Below are 20868 nucleotides of genomic sequence, written 5' to 3'. Positions count from 1 at the left end.
GGGGGGGGGTGTCACCTCCCCGCCCCCAGCCTTGGGGCGGGCACAGGGGAGGCGGACCCGAGCCCCGCCGCACGCCCCGCCCGGCCATAAAGCGCCGGGACCCGGCGGCGCTCGGCAGCGCCGCTCCCGCTGCCCCCCCCCCGGGTTTGTCAGCCCCCCCCAGCCGTGCCCGGTGCCCCCGGGGGGTGGCAGCGCTGCCCCGGCGCCATGCCGGGCTGGAGGAAGAGCCTCGCCCTGTGCCTGCAGCGGATGCAAGAGGACGGTGAGAGCGGCCGGGGGGAGGAGGAGGGATGGGGATGCTCTCGCCTGCTTCTTGCCGTTATCCTTTTTTATTTCGGAGGGGGAGCGCGGGGGGCCCCGCGGCGGAGGGGGTGTTTATATCGCCGTTAAACTTCGCTGCAGCCAAGCTGTCCTCCCATCCCCGGGAGGGGGGGGGGGGGGGGTGAGACCTTGGGCTTGCTCCCACCACCTGCGGGATGGGGACCCGGCTGCCCCGTCCCCGGTGGGTGCTCGGGGGGCTGGAAGCTCCAACTTGCTAAAGCCGCTGGTGCTCCTGCCTGCAGCCGGCGCCTCTCCCCGGCACCCGGCTCCGAAATGGGGCTGGCGGGGCTCGCCGGTCGCACCGAGGGCGCGATGCGGGAGCAGCTCCTATTGTGCCGCTCGCTGTTGCTCGCAGGGACCGGGAGTGATTTTGTTTACGTGCTCGGGAGCGCGATGTTAAATTACCGCCGCACCCGAGCTCCTGGAAGTCGGGAGAAGGCATCCGCGAGGTGGCACAGCGCCGGGGAGCCTGGCGCACCGGCTCCGGGGTTTGGAGGTGGGCAGGGTGGCAGCGGTGGGGAAAGTTTATCCTGGGCAACGAAGTGCTCCTCTGTTGTGCTCTCATGAGGCTCAGGTGCAGGAGCCCAGCTGGCATGAGCAGAAGCAAGGGGGGATTTATTAATCTCAGGTTTTTTTGACCTCAGCTGCTTTGCCGCAAGTGGTTAACAGCGAGTTGAGTTTTTTCCTTCGCATCCCTTCCCTGGCTGCCTGCTGTGGCGAGCAGGCTTACCAAATATCCGAAGCAGCAGCCCGTTGCACCATTTGGTGTGAGTAATGCACAAATCAGGGAATTCTCCGGTCCTGTTGGTTAGTAAGCAAGGAGGAAAATTGTGCTGCTAGGTGCCTTGCGAGGCGCCAGGACTCAATCGTTCAGCTGCCCCGTATTGCTGGTGCCGCTGCTTGGGAGAACACCGTTTATTTCTGATGTTTGGCCCCTCTGGGACCACGGCTTCCACCCCCCAAAAGACAGCGCTGCCAAAAATCGGGGGTCTTGTCTTATGTAAGGGAAAATCCATCCCGTTCCCCACGCCGAGACCTGCCTGTGTGAGTGCTGCCCTGGCGTGGTGCAGTGCTTCATAACGCTGCCCTGCTGCAGCTGAGGGGGATGCTCCTGCACTGCCGGACCAGGGATGGCTTTGGGGGCCCTAAAGAGCACTTAGAGCAGAGAGCCCAGGCTGCCCAGCCGAGGGGGGTTTGCTGTGTTACTTTCCCTGAGGCTTCGTGTGTATATTCTGGCTTTATGGAAAGTATTTCCTCCTCATCCTCCCTGGCTCTGACCTCATCCCAGCACTGCAGCAAGTCTGTGCCTGGTGTACTGGTCTCCACCTCGCATCCCTTCAGGGACGTTGGGCACTTTTCAACGGTGGCGTTGCATTTATTTCTCTGGGTGGCTTGAGTAGTTTGTCTTTGCGACTTACTGCTTAGTTAAGCACAGTTTTTTTTTTCTGGAGGAGTAAATCTTGTGTAGGGGAGGAGGTGTGTGTCTACCAAAGGATGTACTGAGTTTTCAGGGAACTTCTTTCCTCTTTCCCCAAGGCAACCAGTCCCATGCTCGTATTGCGAACGCAGCTCAGCTGGGGTAACGGAGAAGTTACTCGGTAATGTTCTTGTAGCACCGCGGTGTTAGCAGGCACGGGATGGGCTTTAACTGGGCTCCAGAGACAGTTTCTCATCGTGTTGTATTCAACAACGCCAGGACATCTCTACAGGGCTCCATCTGGGCTTAGATTTCCCAAACCAACCTCCAAGCAGTCTCTGACAAACTGGAAGGCAGAATTTCTCCTTATTCAAAACAATTTACGTCTGCCTTATTGGCATCTCGGTGCCTATGCAGATGTGGTTAACTTTGTTTCCAGCAGTTAAGCTGGGAGCTCGCTTTTCCCCACGCGTGTTCTCTGTCCTATTGACGTGTCCGTTTTCTCTGAGGGCTGCGGTACGTAAACTCCCAGAGCAAACGTCCCGGTGTTCAGTGGGAGCACATCTGTGATGAGGAGAGCGGTACGTTTTGGGTACTGAATGTTAATGTGATGAGCATCTCTTGCAATTTGCAGCCATTCAGTGCTGGGTTGGAAGCTTCATTAATCACAGTTGGTATCCAAAAGGTCAGCCGTGGTAAGTCACTTAGGAAAATGCAAGATGTACGTGAGCTGTGCTGGAGGATGATTGCCATTTAAAAACACCACCCACGGTGATTTTCTTATGCGTGTTTTGCCTTAAAACTTCCTTTCCGTGGGGAAAAAGGGGTGACTCCTGAGCAGGGTGCAGAAATGCTGCGTTCTTTAACACGTCTGTGTTCCTCATCAGACGAGGGCTGTGCATGGGATGTGCTACTATTCTGATTAATGTTGGGGAGGGAAAAAAAAAAATCAATGTTAATGGCTTGGAAATTCCTGATGGAAAATGTATTCCCTCCAGCCTGTCTCAGTCATGGCACTATTACTCGCAGCTCGGGGGGCTGACTCTGTCTGACTCTGTAACCATGGGGCTGTTGGTGGGCCTGGGGCATGGGAGCAGAGGTTAGAGCGCATAGCCACGCAGCTCTGCTTATGCAGAGCTCTGCAGCCAGACTTGGTGCTGATTTTTGCTCCTTGACGGCTGTCTTTTCTCTTTTTGAGATGACTTGCTGGCTATGCCAGGGCCCTCCCCATCCTGGCTTTTCCCCTCCTGCTGCTCTCCTCTTCGTAAGGACCGCGAGATGCGGACCGTATCCTTGTTCCTCCCAGGCTTTCACTAGCAAAGGCTAACTGCTGCTTTGGGAGAGAGCACAAATGTGGGCAGGTGGGAAAATCTGTGGGGATTTTGGCATATCTGAGTGGGTGAGGAAACTCTGCAGAGAGATGGCCCTCCTCGCTGAGGGATGTGGGCGCTACCTAGGTGCATAGCCTCGTGTAACACGGGGCTCGGAGGTGGGCAGGCACCCTCTGCTAAACCTGAGGCACCTTTCTACTTTGACTGGGAGGGAACACAGGATTTGGGTGTAAATTTAGGTGGTTGGTATAATTTCCCGGCCTCCCCCAGATGGTTTTCTGCAGTAGAACCGGAAAATTTGACTTGCACCTTAAAAACCCCAATATGATGCCTTATCCATTTAAATTATATATATCCTTAAGAAAGGCTGATGTACTGGGATTGCAAAACCTGAAGCGAGTTACCCACCCCCTGCCTGAATCGTGTAGGGCAGCTGGGAGGGAGGGAAGGCGGCAACTCCGACCTGCTCCGAAAAGTGGGAATATCGCAGGGCTGCGTGGCTGCTGTTTTCTCCTTTCCCTTGTATATGGCTCTGCGCTGGTTACCTTGGAAACAGCTGTAGGAGCATATAGGGGCACGGTGCTGCTGTGCAGCCGTGGCACCACGGGCAGAGGTGTCCCGCGGCGCGTGGGGAAGGGGCGATCCTTCGCGGTGCGGGCTGATCTGCGGGGTGAAGGCGACGAAGCGAAAAGGGTTGAGAAATCTCTCTCCCTCACCTGCCTCAGCTCGCTGCGGGTGCAGTTTGGCAGGAGGGGGACCCTGGGGAAAATTTAGGAGGGGGGTGATATTTCATGGTTTTGGCAGGGCCGTTTAATTTTTTATAACGGGAAGGTAAAAATATCACAGCGATCTGTCTCGAGGAGGTTTATAACAGCTGGGCTCTGAACATCAGCGTTAGGCTCTGTCCTCGGAGCAGCATACCGGGGTGTTTAGCACCGTAGCTGTGAAACTGGTTATCACTGGAGAGGGGTTTCTTTTTTTAGATTTTTTACTTAATCACAGACATAAGGAGAAACATCCCAAAAAGATGAAGATAGAAATTGTGCGTTTCTGCACAATTAGCAGAAAATGAGGCGATCTTTCACACAGCCCCGTGGTGTTCGAGATGCACATGTGATGTGTAGAATAACTAAAGCAGACTATCAGTAAAAATCATGTGAATCGTCTTTTGTTCACTTATCCATGAACGTTTTGATCTTGCAGACTGTGGTGTGTGTAATTTGAAATCAGTCGGAATACTCTGCTGCTTAAAATGAGGTGTTTGCTCTTGTGCTTGCCACATCAGAAGTAACTCAGTCATTCAGAAGGGAGTTTCTGAATTTATCAAGTTGTCTTAGAACCATCTTTTAGTGCCAGGTGGAGTCTGTTCAGCTTTAACGCCTTGCCCTGCGGAGTTCTTTTGTCCAGACCTCCAATAACATGATCTATTGTACAGGCACTTAATTTTCAGTGAAGAAATTCAGCTCCGTGGCTGTCACTTAGCGTGCAATTTGACTGTTGTGCAGCTGAAGGGCTGTTAGGTCTGTGCTGAACGCGGTGTATGAACGTATTCCTGCGTGTGGTGCTTTTACCGTGCATCCAAGCTCTGTCAGAAACAAGGACCTGCACGCACACACTGCTCAGGAATTTATGGGCTGCTGTTTTTTGGTAATACTAATTATCCAGGCCACTGCTTTTAAATAAAATGTAAGAAGAGAGGTTCTGACCCTCGAGTGAAGTATGGAGGGGAATTAGGATTGCTTGAAGGCTGCGGTGGTAATGCTTAAGGGATAATGTTCATTCATCAAACTGATGGGACAGCCAGAGCAAATCCTGCTAGACTTTGATGGGGTCTTTCTTGTTCATTAATATGTTGATGTGGATTTGGTGCCCGTCAAGTGAGGGAGTAATACACCCGAGCGCTGTGCTTGCCTGCTCCCTCCTCGCTGGCTGTCGCACCGTCGCGCTGCGCTGAATTCGCGCTGCTGCTTTTGATCCTGCACTTCAGCAGCTATAAAATCCAGCTCTGATCGAAAAGTCCTGCTCAACTGAGTAGGGATGAAGCCGCTAGGGTTTTACGGAATGATTTCAAAGCTCCCTTGGAATTTGGTTAAAGACAGATTATTTTTTTTGCTTGTTTTGTTTTTAAGTGGCCTGCCAGATCTTACAACCTGAATGCGAACCTGTTGGCAGAGTTCAGCTGTATGAAGCTGTAGGGGCATGGTGCAGTTCTGCTCTCTGTCTCTGAAGCCATTACGCTCCGTCGGGCTCCTTGCAAAGGGGTCGCCTTATTAGCAGTGAGTGGCGATGCTCAGTGCTGAGCAAGCGCATCAGCTGCAGGGGTTTGGCACCTTCTCCCTTTGGAAGGGGAGGTGTGGGGGAACCTTTCAGGAAACTGAAGCTCTTGATGGAAGCTGTGACTCGGGGGAGCCAGGAGCATCGCAGACTGAGAAGAGTTGCCAGGTCTGTCTGGACTCAGGCCATGCCTGTTGTTCTTCAGGCCTGTTGGTGTTGCTGTGGGCTCATGCCAAGCTTAGTGGAAGAGCACATGGGCCTTTCCCAGGAAGCAGCCCTGGTGTTTGAAACAGTTCCTGGCTTGAGCTGCTTGCAGCTGCTGGCCCAGAGGTTCCCTGATGCTCTTGAGTTGTGTTGAGATGAAGATAACTTGACTTGCTCAAGTTAAAAGGAGATGTATGGCACACCTAGGAGGCAGGTGGCTTGCTTTGCTTGTTTTCCGGTTTCCATTCAAGGGAAAGACTTACCCTTCCTCTTTTCTCCCATGTATTTATTTGTATTTGGAAGATGCAGAAATTCAAATAAAGTAACACAAACAAATGAATTATAGAATTATGGTGATTTCCCTGCTACCAACTCTCCCCCCTCATTAACGTTAGATGAACTTGGCACCTAGTAATTACTGGCTTCTACTTTTGAAGCAGGATTGTTTTTTTGGGCTCCGGCAAAATTTGCTGATTCCATTGAGTGCTGGCAGTGCTGCCTTCCTCTGGGAAATTAACTCATTCAAACACACTTTCCTCTGACAGCTTCAGGTATTTTGCCTGGAGACCACTCTGGATTTAAGGAGAAGGGGCTACCACTTGCTGTCTGAGATCAAGGAAACGCTGTGCATCAGGATGTGGTTAGGTCCATGTCTAATCTGTGTGTTTAAGGAGGGGTGTCGGTGGCCCTGCCAGTTAAACAGCTCCCATCTGACATGTAGAAACCTCTTGTGGAAGCTGCAAAATAAATCCGGTTCTAAACTCTTCAAGTTGTTGAATGTTGGTCTGTGAAGTAATGCATGTTCTGTGTTTAACAACTTTATTTCCACTGCGAACAAGGCATTATGGAGCTTTCGTTTTGGCAGTTGTATTAACCTTGGCAGCTGCGTTGTTGCCAGAGTTGGAGGCTATTGTGAATATTTATTTGGATTACAGGTGCAGATGTGACGGTGCTAGTTATCTTGGGGACACTTCTGTTCATCTGTGCAGAGAAATAAAGCTCCAGGCCGGCACCTGAGTGTGGCCTCACAGCCCCAAAGGGGAGCTGCTGCAAGATGTGAGGGTGGCGTCAAGCTTGGGACTGGGCCCTGTGGGATGAGGCGGCTGCTGGCCTTGGAATTTTTTATGACTCCTGTCTTCCATTCAAAAAATAAAAATAATCTGGTGGTGGAGCAAATTTTAGGTGATCATACAGAGCGCAGCACAGGGTGCCTGCATCTTGCCTTTGGCCCCACTTTGACAGGAGCAGTCACCACAGGGTCAGGGCGTAGACTTGGGGGATGCTCATCATTTCCATCCCCCTGTAGCAGAGGCCTTGAAGCTTTAGCAACAAACGAAATGGGAAGAAATAAACAGAAAAATAAGGTAAAGCAAACATCAGGCAGCGAGACAGTTTTAGAGAAATTAGTGATGCTGAGTTGCTCTCTTGGTACCAATGTGCTTTAATGCTGCAGATTCAGACCCTTCTGTGCCTTTTCCAGGTGTGGGGGCTGGCTTAGGAAAACAGCTTGCCCAGATCAACTGCTTTTGGCTACTAGGGATTCAAGGAAATTTGGGGCTGTCACAGTGGAACAAACTTAGCTAAATATTTGTAGCAGCTTGCCTCAGTGTGTGTTAATCTTGAAGAGAGGGTACTAATGGAAATATTTTTTTTCATGTCTAGATTAAATGTTCTTCTGCTTATTTTCACCTGAGGTCAGGAGCCATGGTCATATCCCAAGAAAAGAAAATACCAGAACTTGTGAACCTCCCTTCCTTGTAATGAGAGGGCAGGTAGATCTGCGTGAAGCTGGGAGCAGCACTGCAGTGCTCTCAGTCCCCTTCTCCCTTGGGAAGTGCATGAGGTTTTTTCCTTTTAAAAAAAAAAAAAAGGAAGTTTTTCTCATTTGATTAGAGGGAATGGGGAGTGGAGAGGAACAAATCTTAATGCTCAGTTCCAGGAAAAATGAGCAGAAGACCAGTGGCAGAGCTGTTTAGCAGCAAGACAAGAGCAGCTTTAACTCTGCAATGCAGAAATCAGTACCAGTTGCTGAACAGTGAATGAGAATAAGAGGCTAGAACACCAAGCTATTTATTTATTTTTAAATAACACTTGCAAATGGCTTTTGGCTAATGAGAAGGCTTAAACTGTTCATTCACACAGAAGCCACAAGTTTTGGAGACTTCTTTTTGGTGGTTTGGGAGGTGCTGGCAAATAACCTCTTTGGGCTGCGTCCCTGTACGGGGCCGGAGGCTGGTGTGCTGCATCTCGGTGGCTTCCAAGGAAAGCAAAGTCCAGGGAGGCTGCCAGTCTCATGGCATGAGGTGTCAATGCTGTGGCCATGCCCTTACTTACTGTGTCCTTTACATCCCATCTGGACTTCTTGTTGCATTGAATAGCTGCTGTGGTCCTCCCCAGATTTGGCTGGGGACCGGGCTGCAGGGCTCTGGTCCCAAGGCTAGCTTTGCTTTCTGCAAAGCACGTGGCCTGGAACAGAGTTACTGCTTGATTTCTCAGGTAGGGGGGGATTTTTCTGCCAGCTGAAATTAATGGGACAGGGGAGCTCTGTGCAGCTTGGAAAGGCAGCCTGGTCTGCTGAGCTTGGTCCGTCCCTGTCTTCGTGTCCATAAAGCATGGGTAATGTAATGCCTGCCTTGAGAAAGGGTCTGTCTGGTGTTCAAAACAAATATCAAAGTGCAGTCACTGAGTGTAACTTCATGGCTGTGCTTCTCTGCTTAGTATCTTTACGGTTGGAGTTACAGCAGCTGTGACAAACTCTTGGAAAAATGACCAAAATGATGTAGAAAACATCACTTCTGGCACAGTATTGCAAATCTATTGCAGAGCACAGCTGCAGTACTCAGATTCTGTTTGAGTGGGTGTGAAGTTCCCTGCACAGCAGCAGTTTGTGCTGCAAACATCCCAGGTATCTAACCTCCATCTGAGGCAGGAGAGATGCTGCTTGGGCCATATAGGTCTGGCTGCACTCCCAGGCCAGCTGCCTCTGAGGAGCCTCAAGACTCATCCTGCCACTTGTGCTGCTTGCCCAGCCACTGGAGACCATGCTTCAAACCTAGCACAAAACTGATCTGTCTTTCTTGCGGTATAAATTGTATTTATTTTGCTTCCCTCTTGCTGCCACCTGCCTAGGGTGTTTGCTTGTGCATGGAGATGGTTTCTGGGTTGTTTTATTTGGGATAGCCACTGTAATTGGCTTTTTTAGCACGTTCTTTGTGTTCTTGTAGTCCTTTACTGTCACTGTGCTCACAGGAGGGCTTCTTAATGAGTGGACTGGGGGCTGGAAAGCAAAACTCAGCAAACCAGGCTGTGACCGCTGGTCTCCAGGGCCTGGGGCCAGGTAAGGCTTGCTGGCTGTGATGTCCCCTTGCCTGGGGCCAGGCAGCACGGTGCCCATGTGCCCCCAGCTCTGTGAACCCTGGGCTGCTCTGACTGCTCTGTCCCTGTCAGCCCCTGTGCTTTGGGGCTGCCCAGGAGTAATTTGGTGACAGGCAATGCTGTGATGAATGCGATCCAGTTTCTGCAGCTAAATAATTAAGAGAAAAGGTGGCTCTGGGCCAGGGAGTGCCGTCCTCTGCTGCCCATCTGCTTCCCTGACCGCTGCCAGGGGCTCCCCAGCAGGGTGTCAGGGTGCAGATTCCTGACCACACTTCCTTGCCTTGCTGCTGGCTGCCCTAGTGAGAGTTCAGTCCTCCAGGTGCTGTTTTTCTGTGCCTCTCTTCCCTCCTGCAAAATCCCACTGTGATGTTTAATTGTGGGCTGCAGTGCTTGTGCTGGGTGTCTGTGGGGTGCAGAGGTGGAGCGGGGGGGTGGTTTTGCCTCTTGTCGCCCTGTGCTGTGAGCTTCCTGCAGGAATCCAGCTCGAAGGCAGCCGGCTTCAGGCTGGAAGTGCCTTCAGCAGCATGAAAGGACAGCTGTGTGAAATGACACTGGGGGGAGATCCCTTGTGCTCGGGTTTCCCCTTGACAGGCATGCCTCGACCCCGCCCCATGTAGAAGGGAGGATGTTTTCAGCAGGGTGTGAGGGAGAACTGCTGGCAAAGCACCCCTTGCATCACAGGGGCAGGCGGTGGTGGCCTCAGCAGTATTTTAAAACAGCAGAGGAACTTTCTGCGCGTATGGATGCGTGCAGGTGTGTTGGTGTGAATCCAGATCTGGGGTGAAGCGGCTGCAGGGCAGCGCTGCTTCCCACAGGCCCGAAGTAGGCCCAAAGTCACCGTTAGCTGTGCAAGAGGTACCGCGTACGGAGGGCTGGCCCAGCCTTGGACTCATCAAACCTCAGGCAAATTAAACCAACAGGAGAATGACCTGGGAATGAGCAGGGGGAGCAGGAGAACTCATTTATGCAGGTAAGTAAGAAAAAGAATGGAGGTGGTTTGTCAGACTGTATTATGGCCGGGCCCATCTACTGGGCCGTGCAGCTCTTCTGGCCTACAGTGTTCCCATTTCTCTGCAGGCAGAGATGGACACAAAGATTTGCTCTATATCACAAGCTCCTTTGTGGAAAGATGTCCTCTTCCCAGGAGGTGGCTGCTTCTCACTAAGAGCATGTCAGTCCTCCAGGCCTGAGGTGGTGACCCAGCACTGGCAGGGACCCCTGGGGGCTGCTTTCCCTGCGAGAGAGTTGTTAAAACCCCAATCACCGGGGATAATCCAATTTCAGGAGCTGATTGATTTTTAGTGGAGGGAAGTGAGTTAACATGGTGAGTCACTGACCTGTTGGAAAAGGAACAGCCTCCTCTCAGCATCACTAGGAGCTGGCGGTGGGTCATCTTGGGGAAGAGCTGGGGAAAGGGCATGAAGGGGGCCCCTCACGCCTGCCATTGCTCTGCCCCCTGTGTGATCGCTGTTCTGAGCAGGATCATCTTTACAGGTGAAGAGGGAGTACATATCGTTAATACATTTTTGGCTTTTATATGCAGTGTAATTCAGATTGTCTGATCGTTATTAGTCCGGATATCTCTGTTACAATAAGAATAATAATGCAGCTGAAATTGTTGTACGTTCATGTTACTTGCTGGGAGGGATGCGATGTTCATACTGATTTCTTCCTCCACACATTGGGATGCACTTGGGGTTGTTTCTGTTTGCTAACACACTTTTGCACCTTTGCTCTTTCCCCATGGACCTGCAGCTCCAGGTTACACTGCAGTTTATGTATGTTTGATGTGACTTATTCTCTTCATTATCCCTACAAGCAGCTTTGTCCAGCTCTGGGCTCTTGAACTGGCCGTGGGTGAGTTTTACGTGGCTGTGCCAAGCCTGTACCCCGCTGCTTGCTGTCCCATGCACGCTGCCCTCTGTCACATCCAGTACCTGCTTCTCAGGTGGATTTCTCTGCACATGTCGCTGGCCTGCCAGTCTCAGATGCTGTGCTCTTGCTGAGGAGACCTGGCGGTGATGGATGGGGTGGCTGGTGCTGAGCAGTGGGGCTGTCATTAGGGAGCTTTTGTTGTAGTGAAGTCTGAATTATGCTGTAGGTGAATTCCCTGTAGCTTTTCTTCTCTGCAGGCTGGTGCCTGGCCTCTGCTCCTCCCTGCCCAGGCTGAGGAGCTGCTTGCAGGTGCTGGGCTTCAGGTGTCTGCAGGAGGTGTGGGAGGGAACAGGCAACAGGTTGGGCTTCCTTATTAATTTGCAGAATGCTCCAGGACCCCTCTTCTTAATGAGAGGTGATGAACAAAGCAAAACTTGGATTTAAAATTGAAGAATAATATAATGATTCTTTTGCTGCTCGTAGTGTGGATTAACACCAAGCCCATGCTTATTTACTCTCTCGCTATTAAAATTTCAGTCCTCACATCCTGATTGCTTTCCTGTCTTCAGTACCTGCACAAGGCTTTGGAAAATCAAGTGAAGGTCTGCTACCAAAGCATCTTCTATAGGCTTTATGCCAGGCCATGACTTTGGGAATTTGCTCGGAGTTGTGTGCAGATATGATCAATAAAGCTCCTAGTTACGTACTTCACCATTAAGTCTTAGTTCATTGATTTAAGGAGTTACCAGGAACTAGGGAAATAACATGGTTAATTAAGTTAATTGGATTGTAAGGTCTATAGGGATTGTGCCTTTCTGTCTGCTCTCTGAAGCACCTCAGACACCTCTGATCACTATGAAATAATGACTTTTTCTTTCTACACATCGGAAGGTTAAACTATTCCTCTGCTTTAAAACTATTTGCGTTTCAAGACAACGAATTTCTACACGAGCTAAGGAGTGATGGCTTTGGAGCCCTTGGCTTTAGAGGTCCAGGTAGAGATGAGAAGGGGATTCCTAGTAGGGCTCAGCTGAATGAGGCCGAGGAACCTGGATCCTTGTATTTGTTTGCCGGGAGCTGTTGTGAAGTGGCTATCCCTGCTCTTGGCAAAATGCCTGTGGTGCAGCTTCCAGTGCATTGGTATGTTGGTGCTTTATAGCTTGGCCTTGGAGTTAATTTTAATTACGTTCCCCTTGCCATCCTTGAAAGGCACATGAAGAAATAATATATCAGGCTCTAGATCGATCTATTCTGTGGCATATGTTATTCAGGAAAATAAGTAAACAGATCTGCCCCTGTCTAAAATGGAAATTTATTCTGGGTTTATAAAGTGAGATCTAGCGCAGAGGTTTTCTTCTGGAGCTTGTATTTCTTCTAATTTACAGCTTCTCTTCTTTTTCCAAGTGAATAGGAGACTTAAACCTCCCATTATGGGTCTGTAATTTATGTTTTCAAAATTTTACGATTGTTATCTTTCAGTGTTTTTATGAAGCTCTGCTGTGGAGGTGCTCAGATAAGGTTATATATAAAATATTGGCAAATTCGCTAACAACAAAACTGAGATTATAAATTACCAGAAGCATTCTCCCCCAGCGTGAGCTCACTCTCGCTTTAATTTCTTTTACCTCCTTTGAAGAGTTAGGGAAGGCAAATTATGGAAATAAGGGATGGAGGAAACTTTTGTAGTGGCAGGAGAACTGGTCTTGGGCTTGTTTGAGAGTGACTTGTTGTTCGGCTCCAGGGTACCTCTCACGGGTCTGCTATGGGTCAACCCCTCTGTTAATGGCCTGTTGAAGGGAAGGGGAATACGCTCACGGCACGTTCAAGGTGGCACCGTGCTGTAAGCTGTTACAAGAACATCAATGGGAAAGCACGGGCTTGAGGACCTCTTGAGACACCTTCAGAAAAATGTACCGATTCCCATGACTTCGTGGGAAAAGCAACAAGTGGATGGGTCAAGGGTACAAGGACCAAACTCTATCCACAAGTGTGAATCGGGGCTTCCAGTGTTCTCCCTGGTATTCGCTAGGGTTTGGAGTGGGAGGGTTGAAAGGAGAAAGTACTTCTGTGTTGCTTAGCCTCGCACCAATCAAATGGAGACAAATCTTGGAACTTTAACGACTTAAACTAAAACCCAAGCTGTCTGTGCCTCCCTGCCCTCCTCCATGGGTGTCCTGGGACTCCCTTCCCCATGTTTCCAGTCCCGCGGGTTCAGGCCTGGAGGCTGATGTTTGTCAGTCAAAAGCTCACCTCTTAACTTAGGAACACGATATCTGCTGCCTCAAATCAAGGTGTGGGAGCAGTGTAGTGATTTTCTTATTGGCTTGGCTGTTGAGCTTTTTTCCTATTAATATTTTTTTTAATGAAACAATTTGTTATAGAAGACCCTAGTATTTCTTTTGTGCTATTTGTAATGGTATAAATGATCTGTTTCCCATCTTACCCCACCAATGGTCTACTTAAGAACACATTTAATCCTAATTCCTGCTAGCCACACTTGTGCACTGTTCTGCTGTGTTGATACAAAAAAAAATGTGCTTTTAATATTAATTTCTATGGGAGAAACTTGGCTTTCGGTATGTTTTTTGAATTGCCAAATAGAAAGCAGAGACAGTTGTGCTTTTTGTTCTTTTTGAGAGGAAATACTTCTCAACAAAAATGCCTTCCTTGGAAAAAAGTCAACTCATTTGTTCCCAGGAGGATGCAGTAGCTGCTACGTGCGATTGGTACAAAATCAGAGGTATTGAAGAAATGCCTGCCCCAACGGTAACTGAACTCCACGAGGACAGGTTTTCTGAAGCTGTCCAAGTACTGCATGGCTGGAAGTAAGAATCAGTAGTTTTTTTCCATTGCATGTGGATGTGTCTGCTAAAAATCCTTGCCTGCAGACACCTGCGCTTACGGAAGATGGCTGTCACTTGAATGAAAGACTGTCTCCTTGTCTGCTGTGCCTGATGTATGGGCAATCTCGCTGCCATCAGTAGCAAATTTATTGGCTGCACTGTGATTAAATGGAGGGCAATGGCAATGTGCAAAGCAATGCTGGGTCCCTCTATCTCTATGCTCCTATCCCTACGGACAGAAGGAGTGGTAGTGAAGATGCTGCCGGGGTGGTCTGTCCTTGGTTCCTTGTGGTTTTTTGGCAGCGAGCGTCTGTTGCTGTTCACCAGTTCCCTGCGAGCCGCCGTGCTGCGTCTCCCAGAAGGGTGGGAGCTCGGTGTCCTGCTTGCTTCAGCCTGCCCCAGCCTGGCAGCCTCAGCAAGCAAGGGTTTGAGATGCATGACCAGGAATATGGCTTTTGGGCTTTTTTTCTTTGGTGTTTAAAGCTTCCTGGGCATTTCTGCAAATGCTGCTCCAACTTCTCCCCCAGCTTGCCCTGAAGTCCCCATGACATGGAATTACTCCAGCAGCTGCAACGAGCCCCTCCTACTGGCCCGGACAGCCTGTCTGCTTTATCAGCTGTTTCCAGTGCTTTTCCCTTTCTCTAATGAATTTCCACTGCCTTAGTGTTAGAGTCTCGAATTCAGTTTTGAGAGCCTGTGGTTAGGGGTGAAGCTGAAGCGGGGCAGGGGAAGCAACGCTCCCGAAGGGCAGGGTGAGCATCCAGAAGCCTGAAGGCACCGCTAGCTGAGTTCCCCCTTCCATAAAGCCCCTGGAATACGAGTGTCTGTGGCACAGAACAAGGGGCTTTTGGTTTTGTCTTTGGGCAGAAGTGTTTCAGATCTAAAAACCTGCGTTGTTTGGGCTGCAGTCCTGCAAATTCCCTGCGGAGCTGAACACGTTCCTTCTTCCCAGGCCATCAAGTCATCCGGGAGCCTGTTGCTTTCCTTTCAGTACTGGATGGCAGGGTGCAAACCCTGACGTTTGCTCATGTTAAAGCACTTGTGTGAGCAGCACGGGTCTCCTGCCAGCTTTATTCCAAAGATGCGACGCTGGTGGGGGCCCTGCGTTGCCTGTGTGGGCGCAGGCAGCTCTCCAACAGTGATCCTGAAATCCTCTTTTCCAGCAGCGGTGATGGTTGTCACCGCAATTTCTAGCTCAAGAGGCAAAACTGTTTGATCCTGCTGCACGCCCAGGAATGCCTTAACTCCTGGATATCTCCCTGCGTGCAAGCGCTGCTCACAAACTGCAGCTGCCCCTTGGGCTGTAGCGTTGAGGAGGAAATGCCCTGTGCTTCCCCAGCCTTTGGGAGGAGGGAATGGGAACGTAGCAGCGGGATTCCTGCAGGGATGTCACTGCTTGCTTGGGTGTTGCAGTTGTTTACACGAGAGGGATAAAACCCAGCACTGGTGAAGAGGAAGATGCTGTGGACAGGAGAGGAGCGGAGGAGCTGGGGCAGCTCCCCTTGCATATGACCAGAAGCTGTTCCAGGTAAAAATGCCATGGTCAGAGAGCTGGGGCACCTGGAGGAGGAATGACAAAGTGCTCTTAGAGGAGATAGGTTGTCAGTGGGAATTGGGAGCTCTGGAAAAGGGCTTGTGCTCGGAAGTTGAACCAAGGGAAAGGATGTGAGGCCAGGTGGGTGTATTTGTTCTGTGGGTACCCAGCTCCGCTTACCTCCACCCTGAATACTACAGCAAGAAAGCAAGAAGCCTTTTGAAGCAGTCATTTTGCTGTGTCTGTATGCATAGGCTGTCTCAGGCAAAACAGAAATCCCACCAAAAAAAAAAAAACCAACACAAGAAGAAAGAGAATAGTAAAGCATCTCCAAACTGCTCCCAAGTGCTGCCTCTGCAGTGGATGCAGCTTCCAGCAGCACAAATCTCTGCATTGCGAACACGCGAAAAGGAGGCGCTCGCACCTGAGCGCTGAAATAAGCTGTCCCGCAAAGCTTGGAATAAATCCTTGCAAGCAGCTTAGCAACAGCTTGTTCGGTTCTCAGGGTGGTTTGCTTGCTTTCTGGTGGGGAGCGAAACACAATTTAAGCACCAAAAAAACCTCTCAAGGTAGTTTTTCCCCTATTGCGAGAGTTTGCAGCCAGCTGCTCGCATCTGGTGGTAAGGTTTCAGAGCGGAAATAGAGAGTGGTGCTTCGAGACTGCTTTGAGCTGCTGTAGGTGACTGCACGGCGCAAGGACTCTCTTTGCTTGGAGTTTCAAATAGCTATTGGGGGCGCTCCCCCATTTTGTGTGCTGGCACCCCTTGGTCCAGCCTTCCTGTGGGTGTTTCAGTGACCATGTCCACACCACTTCCTTATCTGGCCAAGCGCAGCACCACTTCTCACCTCTGTGACAATGCCAGAGACGCCACTGCTGCAGAGCAGTCCCTGCTGCGTGGATCGAGCCCTTGCGTGTCCGGGGCTGCTGTGACATGAGCGATTGTTGGCCAGACTGACCGGCTGCAAGGAGATGCCCTCACTGCTCTGCGTGTGCACCCAGCCAAATACTTGGCAGTCCGCCATGGACTTGAAAATTTACCTGCTTTTGCTCTCAACACTGGAGATGCTGAAGTCTGTGACCTGCTTAATGTTTTCCTCGAGGTCTTTATGTACCTCTTGTGGGGAGTTTTCTCATTATTATGGCTTCTTGTCTGCTGAGCCATAAAGTTAGTCTCCCAAAAAACCCTGAAGGACGCTGTGACCAGGAAGAAGAGGTCATCTTGCTCTCGAAGAGCTTCAAGGCTGGGGCTTGAAGAAATGAGGCAATGTAAGGCAGAAGGCCAGGAGGAATGCAAGAAGGTGCACAGGACTTTAAATACAGACTTCTGGCTTTATCTTGTGAGAGAAAGATGGTGAGGGTGCCTTTTAGAAGCGTTTATTACAGCTTGATAAAGTCTTCTACAAACTGATGACTTAGTTGTTATATCCTCCAAGATGGACCACCCATCCCTGCTTCCTTGCCCAAATAAGAATTTAAAATTCTTAAGCCAGCATTTGGAAATGCAATTGCAGCTCAGCTGTGAGGAGAGGTGGAAGCACGAAGGCGTCTGCCCAGTGTGCTGCCCGGCTGCACTGTTCCCTCTGTGCTCAGCTCTGCCTCGGCCATGCTCTTGTGTACCTGTCGTTGTTCCTGTATCTGGCTGCTGAGCACCATCGGGCAGCCAAGGCTGAGCCCGTCTGGACCTGGTGCTCTCCCACCCCTCCAGTAACGCTCCCCCCCTTTGTTTTTTTTTTGTATGAGGTTTTGAGGCATCACACGCCAGCCTTCTTTCAGCGCAGCAGATGCGTGCCTGCTGCAGTTCCCGTTCCCTGTCAGCAATATTTACTTCTCAGGTTCCTTTATTTTTCCCCAACACTTCATTTTAGGCAGACGAGTTGGAGGATCTCCATGTTGGCAAGCTCCAAGCGAAGATGCTGTAGGATGGGATTTGCTTGCTGTACTGTCTGCCTCCCTTCCTTGTTGCTGGAGGGAAATCGGGGTTTCTGGAGGGTGTCCCCCCTCACCCCAACCTGGCTGTAGGGTATGGCCGTACGAAGCCCGCCTGTGCTGTGGAGCCCGGCTCTCCGGCCAGCTGTGGCCGGCAGTGAGTGCTGGGTGTAATGAGCGGTGCCTGGGCCCTCTGTCTAGCCCAGGGCTGTTGTAACGAGGCAGGTGAAGGCGAGTGGGGTCCCCAGCCAGGCGAGCCCTTTGGCAGGAGGAAAAGGAACTGCAGATTCCGTGACAGTGAAATTGGAGTTGCTCTTCAGCCAGGACTGTGGTGAGTGATTCAGCCAAGCCAGTCAGTCCGTTACTTAGAGTCCTCAGAGACCTGACCTTTGAAGCAGAAGCTCCGTGAAGGCGCATAAGAGCGGGAAGAGATGAATGAGGGGGAAGATTTGGCACCCCAAACTGGAGTGGTGTCTTCACTGAATGGCAGACTGCCTTTTTCATCTCTGGCTTACCCCAAAGACCGACCACGTGGTGTAAATCTTCCCCCGCCGCCTCCTTCCAGAAGATCACAATGTAGGGCAGTCCCTTCTGCCCGTGCTTCCTCCAGCACACTGCAGGTATCGGTTTAATTAGAAATAAAAATTGATTAGTGTGGTCTCCAGTGAATCCATCAGAGGTTTGGCAGCGAGGGCAAGTAATGTGTGCGGCTGTTTGGTGAGGGGGCGAGCTGGCTGCTGTTCCCGTTAAAGATTGATCAGCGCTGTTCCTGGGCATCGATCCGTGCGTCCTGCACGGGTGGCTCAGGCACCAGCCCTGTGTGTGCTGGGGGTGGCAGCTTCTTGAGCAGACCAGGAGAGCAGTTCCCCATCTGGGGGGTGGGAAAAGGTCTTACTTTTCTTTTGCCTGTCTTGTGTTTTATCCCTCTTTTTTCTTGACAGACTTCTCTTAATCATGCTTATGAGTTTGGGGTATGGAAGCCCGCAGTACGTAGCACCTAGTGCAAGCTGTAAATGTAGCTCCAGCTGTATGGATCTAGCCCGTATAGATGTAATGGATTTGCCTGGGGAAAACATATACTGCATCTCCTAAGCATAATTCACCATAATGGACACAGGCAGGACGCCAGTGCGCCAAGGAGCTCTGCTCTAGCTCATTCTGTGCTGTATGTAGTCAGGTGGTTTGTGGTAAGGAATGAATGGATTGAAATCCGTGCCGGTACATTGCTCTGGTGGTTGCCCCGCAGCTTGTCTGCCCTAGAAAGGATTTGAGTGAGAAAGGACGTCAGTAAAATACATGCCATAATAACCAGCCTAGGAAAGGCCAAGTGCTCTTTCTCATTTGGCAATAGGGAAACAACAAAGGGGATGTAAAATTGCAATGGAAAGGTGACATTTGAGGCCGGTGAAGGAAGATATATTGTTATTCATGCAGTGGGGCTGTGGAGCTTACTATCCTCTGAAATGACAATCAAGGGTGAGTGTGTGCAGATAAAGATTGAAGGAGGGATTGGCAAGTAATCAACGAGGTTTAGAAACCAGGATGGGGGAGGGAAACCCCATCCCACTGCCAGGCTTTAGTCTAGGAAATGCCTCCATCCAGAAGCACTGAGCCATCTCCAGGGGGTTAGGACAAGACCTCCCAGAGGGCAGAGTATCTCAAAACAGGAGTCCTTCCCTAGGGACAGCTGAAGCCCTGAGTCTTGTGGTAGCATGCCAAGGAGCCAGTGTCTTCTGATTGTCCCAAGAGATCCTCACGTAATGGAGGGGAGATATGCCCTGAACGCCAGCTGCAGACACCAGGTACCCCCACAGTGCCTGAGCTGATGTGCTGCGTGGCTCCAAGCTGCACAGAAATGCACAATGTGGAGCCAACCAGCACGGATTTCCTAATGGTGATGGGTCTGACACAAGGATCAGTCGCTCCCGTTAGCGACTGACCTGGAAGCAGGGCTGATGTGCCCTTCTGCAGCTTTGTGGGAAGGCTACCTGGTGTCTGAAAACCTGGAGGGATGCTCTGAAGTGGTGTATCTGTGATGCTCGGTGGCCTCCTCTCCCACTCTGAAGCTGGGTCCTTGGTCCCTTGTTCCTGTTTTTGGTGCCCGTGTGCTGGTCTGTGGCACCAGCCTGCTTGGGCTCTGTGCCTTGTCCCCTGCTATTTTGGGGCAGGAGGTGTTTGTAGTAACAGGGATGCTGAGAAATGGCATTGCTGTACACGGTAACAGCATGCTTCTGTGCGCAATATCTTGTCTTTCTCCTTCCCCACTGCATGTATCTTTAAAAGGAAGGTAGGTCTCTGTTGCTCCAAATGCAGGAGAAAGCCACCAGCTGCATGAAAGCCAAGAGAAGCTTTCATCCCTCGGAGCCTGGTAAATCTCCCGTGAAAATCAATGAAATGGCTTCGGCCGATGACCACGCAGCATCAGGTCAGCCCAGACCTGGCTGAGAGGCTCACAACAGTTCGTACGTCTGCCCATTCATGGCTGGGCCCCGTTCTGTACATCCCTTCTGTCACCTGCTGGCAGCAACAGCTGCTGAGCTCTTGGCTTTCCCCACTTAACTAATTCTTTCACCATGGTAGTCAGTGCTCCTTTCCAGCACAGGAGAAGAGTCTACACATTAGGAAAGCGAGGAGGGTGCTGTGAAGCGAGCAGTATCACTGGAGCTGAGCTCCTCAGAAGGCATGTCTTTCATTCCTGAGCACGTGGCTCCACAAAGCAGCTGGCTCCCGAGCCATGCTGTGTGTTTTTAAAACCTGCACGCTCTGCTGCTGCTTTTCTGCACATCTGATCTCACCTGACTCTTGGGCACAGTCAGAAATATTTCAGGGTAAATTCCTCTCAAAGTTTCTAGGTATTTGTTTTATTTTAAATAAGTTAAAGCAACTCATGGGAAAGTAAACTTGGAAGCATGCTTTGTAACGTGAATTAAATCAGAATTTAGGAACTTATGTTTAAACTGAATTGAATCTAACCAGCATGCTGAATCTAATTTCTAACGTTGCTTGCTTCCCAGCATTTGTACTGAACCCTGTTATCGACGATTTTACGAAGCAGTAGGATGCATCTCACAGGTAGGGTGTGGAGAGCTGGAGATACTTGCCCAGGTTGCAAAGATATAACAGGATCTGGTTTCTGATGGCTAGCAGACTGTAGTGCCTGCTCTGCAGGTACAGCAGAGATCTTTTTTGCAGCTTCTGGGGTTTGGGAGCAAGGAGGCTTTGCTTCCTTTATGGTCTGGGGACGGGTTTTGGCTGGAGCAGCTCAAGTGGGTGTAGGAACCCCCCTCTTCCTCAGGCTGCTGTTGTGAGGCTGTGGGTTTTCTCCTTTCTCCCCTTCTGCAGTTCTTGGACTTAAAAACTAGCTCCTCGCTGGAGGGGGGGGGGGGGGGTGAAGGCAGTATTTAAACTTTATGGCAGCCACGTCATTGCTTGGAGTACCACTGTAATGGCCATCATAGCACTAAGGGAGCCGTGGCAGCTTCACTCCTGCGAAGTCACCACGCTGCAAACCTAGTTTATAGCAGCATAAAAAGTGGCATTAAACTGCTCACAAATCACTTTGGTTTGCTGGGGAAGCCAGCCGTTGGGACTCCTCCTGTCTCCTGGAAGAGGTGCTTGGTTTGTGAGGGCAAGTATGGCTTCTCCTGTGTTTAAATGCAGCTATAAAAAAACAAGTTGTGCAGTGAGAGGTCAGTGTGGGCTGGGAGGGGTCAGCACCAGCAGAGCTGAAGTGAGCAGTTTGATCAAAGAGGGGGAGCTCCCGGATC

The 20868-nt window shown here is 50.5% G+C and overlaps 1 protein-coding gene across 8 annotated transcripts in view; it reads left to right on the top strand.

The window, feature by feature from the left end:
* Nucleotides 1–20868, top strand: part of GRIP2 (glutamate receptor interacting protein 2) — a 266312-nt gene that overhangs the window by 9128 nt on the left and 236316 nt on the right. For 3 of the 8 annotated variants that reach the window (XM_083796151.1, XM_083796155.1, XM_083796149.1), the window contains exon 1: nt 132–262. The exons of 1 other annotated variant lie outside the window; for it this stretch is intronic. In XM_083796151.1, the coding sequence (XP_083652277.1) occupies nt 208–262 (55 nt within the window). In that variant the 5' untranslated portion in view covers nt 132–207. Of the gene's footprint in view, nt 1–125; nt 263–439; nt 9893–20868 lie in introns of those variants that run through there. 4 more of the 8 variants (XM_083796146.1, XM_083796148.1, XM_083796145.1 and 1 more) reach the window with 3 other exon arrangements.

The sequence above is a fragment of the Anser anser genome (genome assembly GCF_964211835.1).
Source record: "Anser anser genome assembly, chromosome: 12".
NCBI classification, from domain to species: domain Eukaryota; kingdom Metazoa; phylum Chordata; class Aves; order Anseriformes; family Anatidae; genus Anser; species Anser anser.
This window is presented reverse-complemented; position numbering and strand designations above follow the sequence as displayed.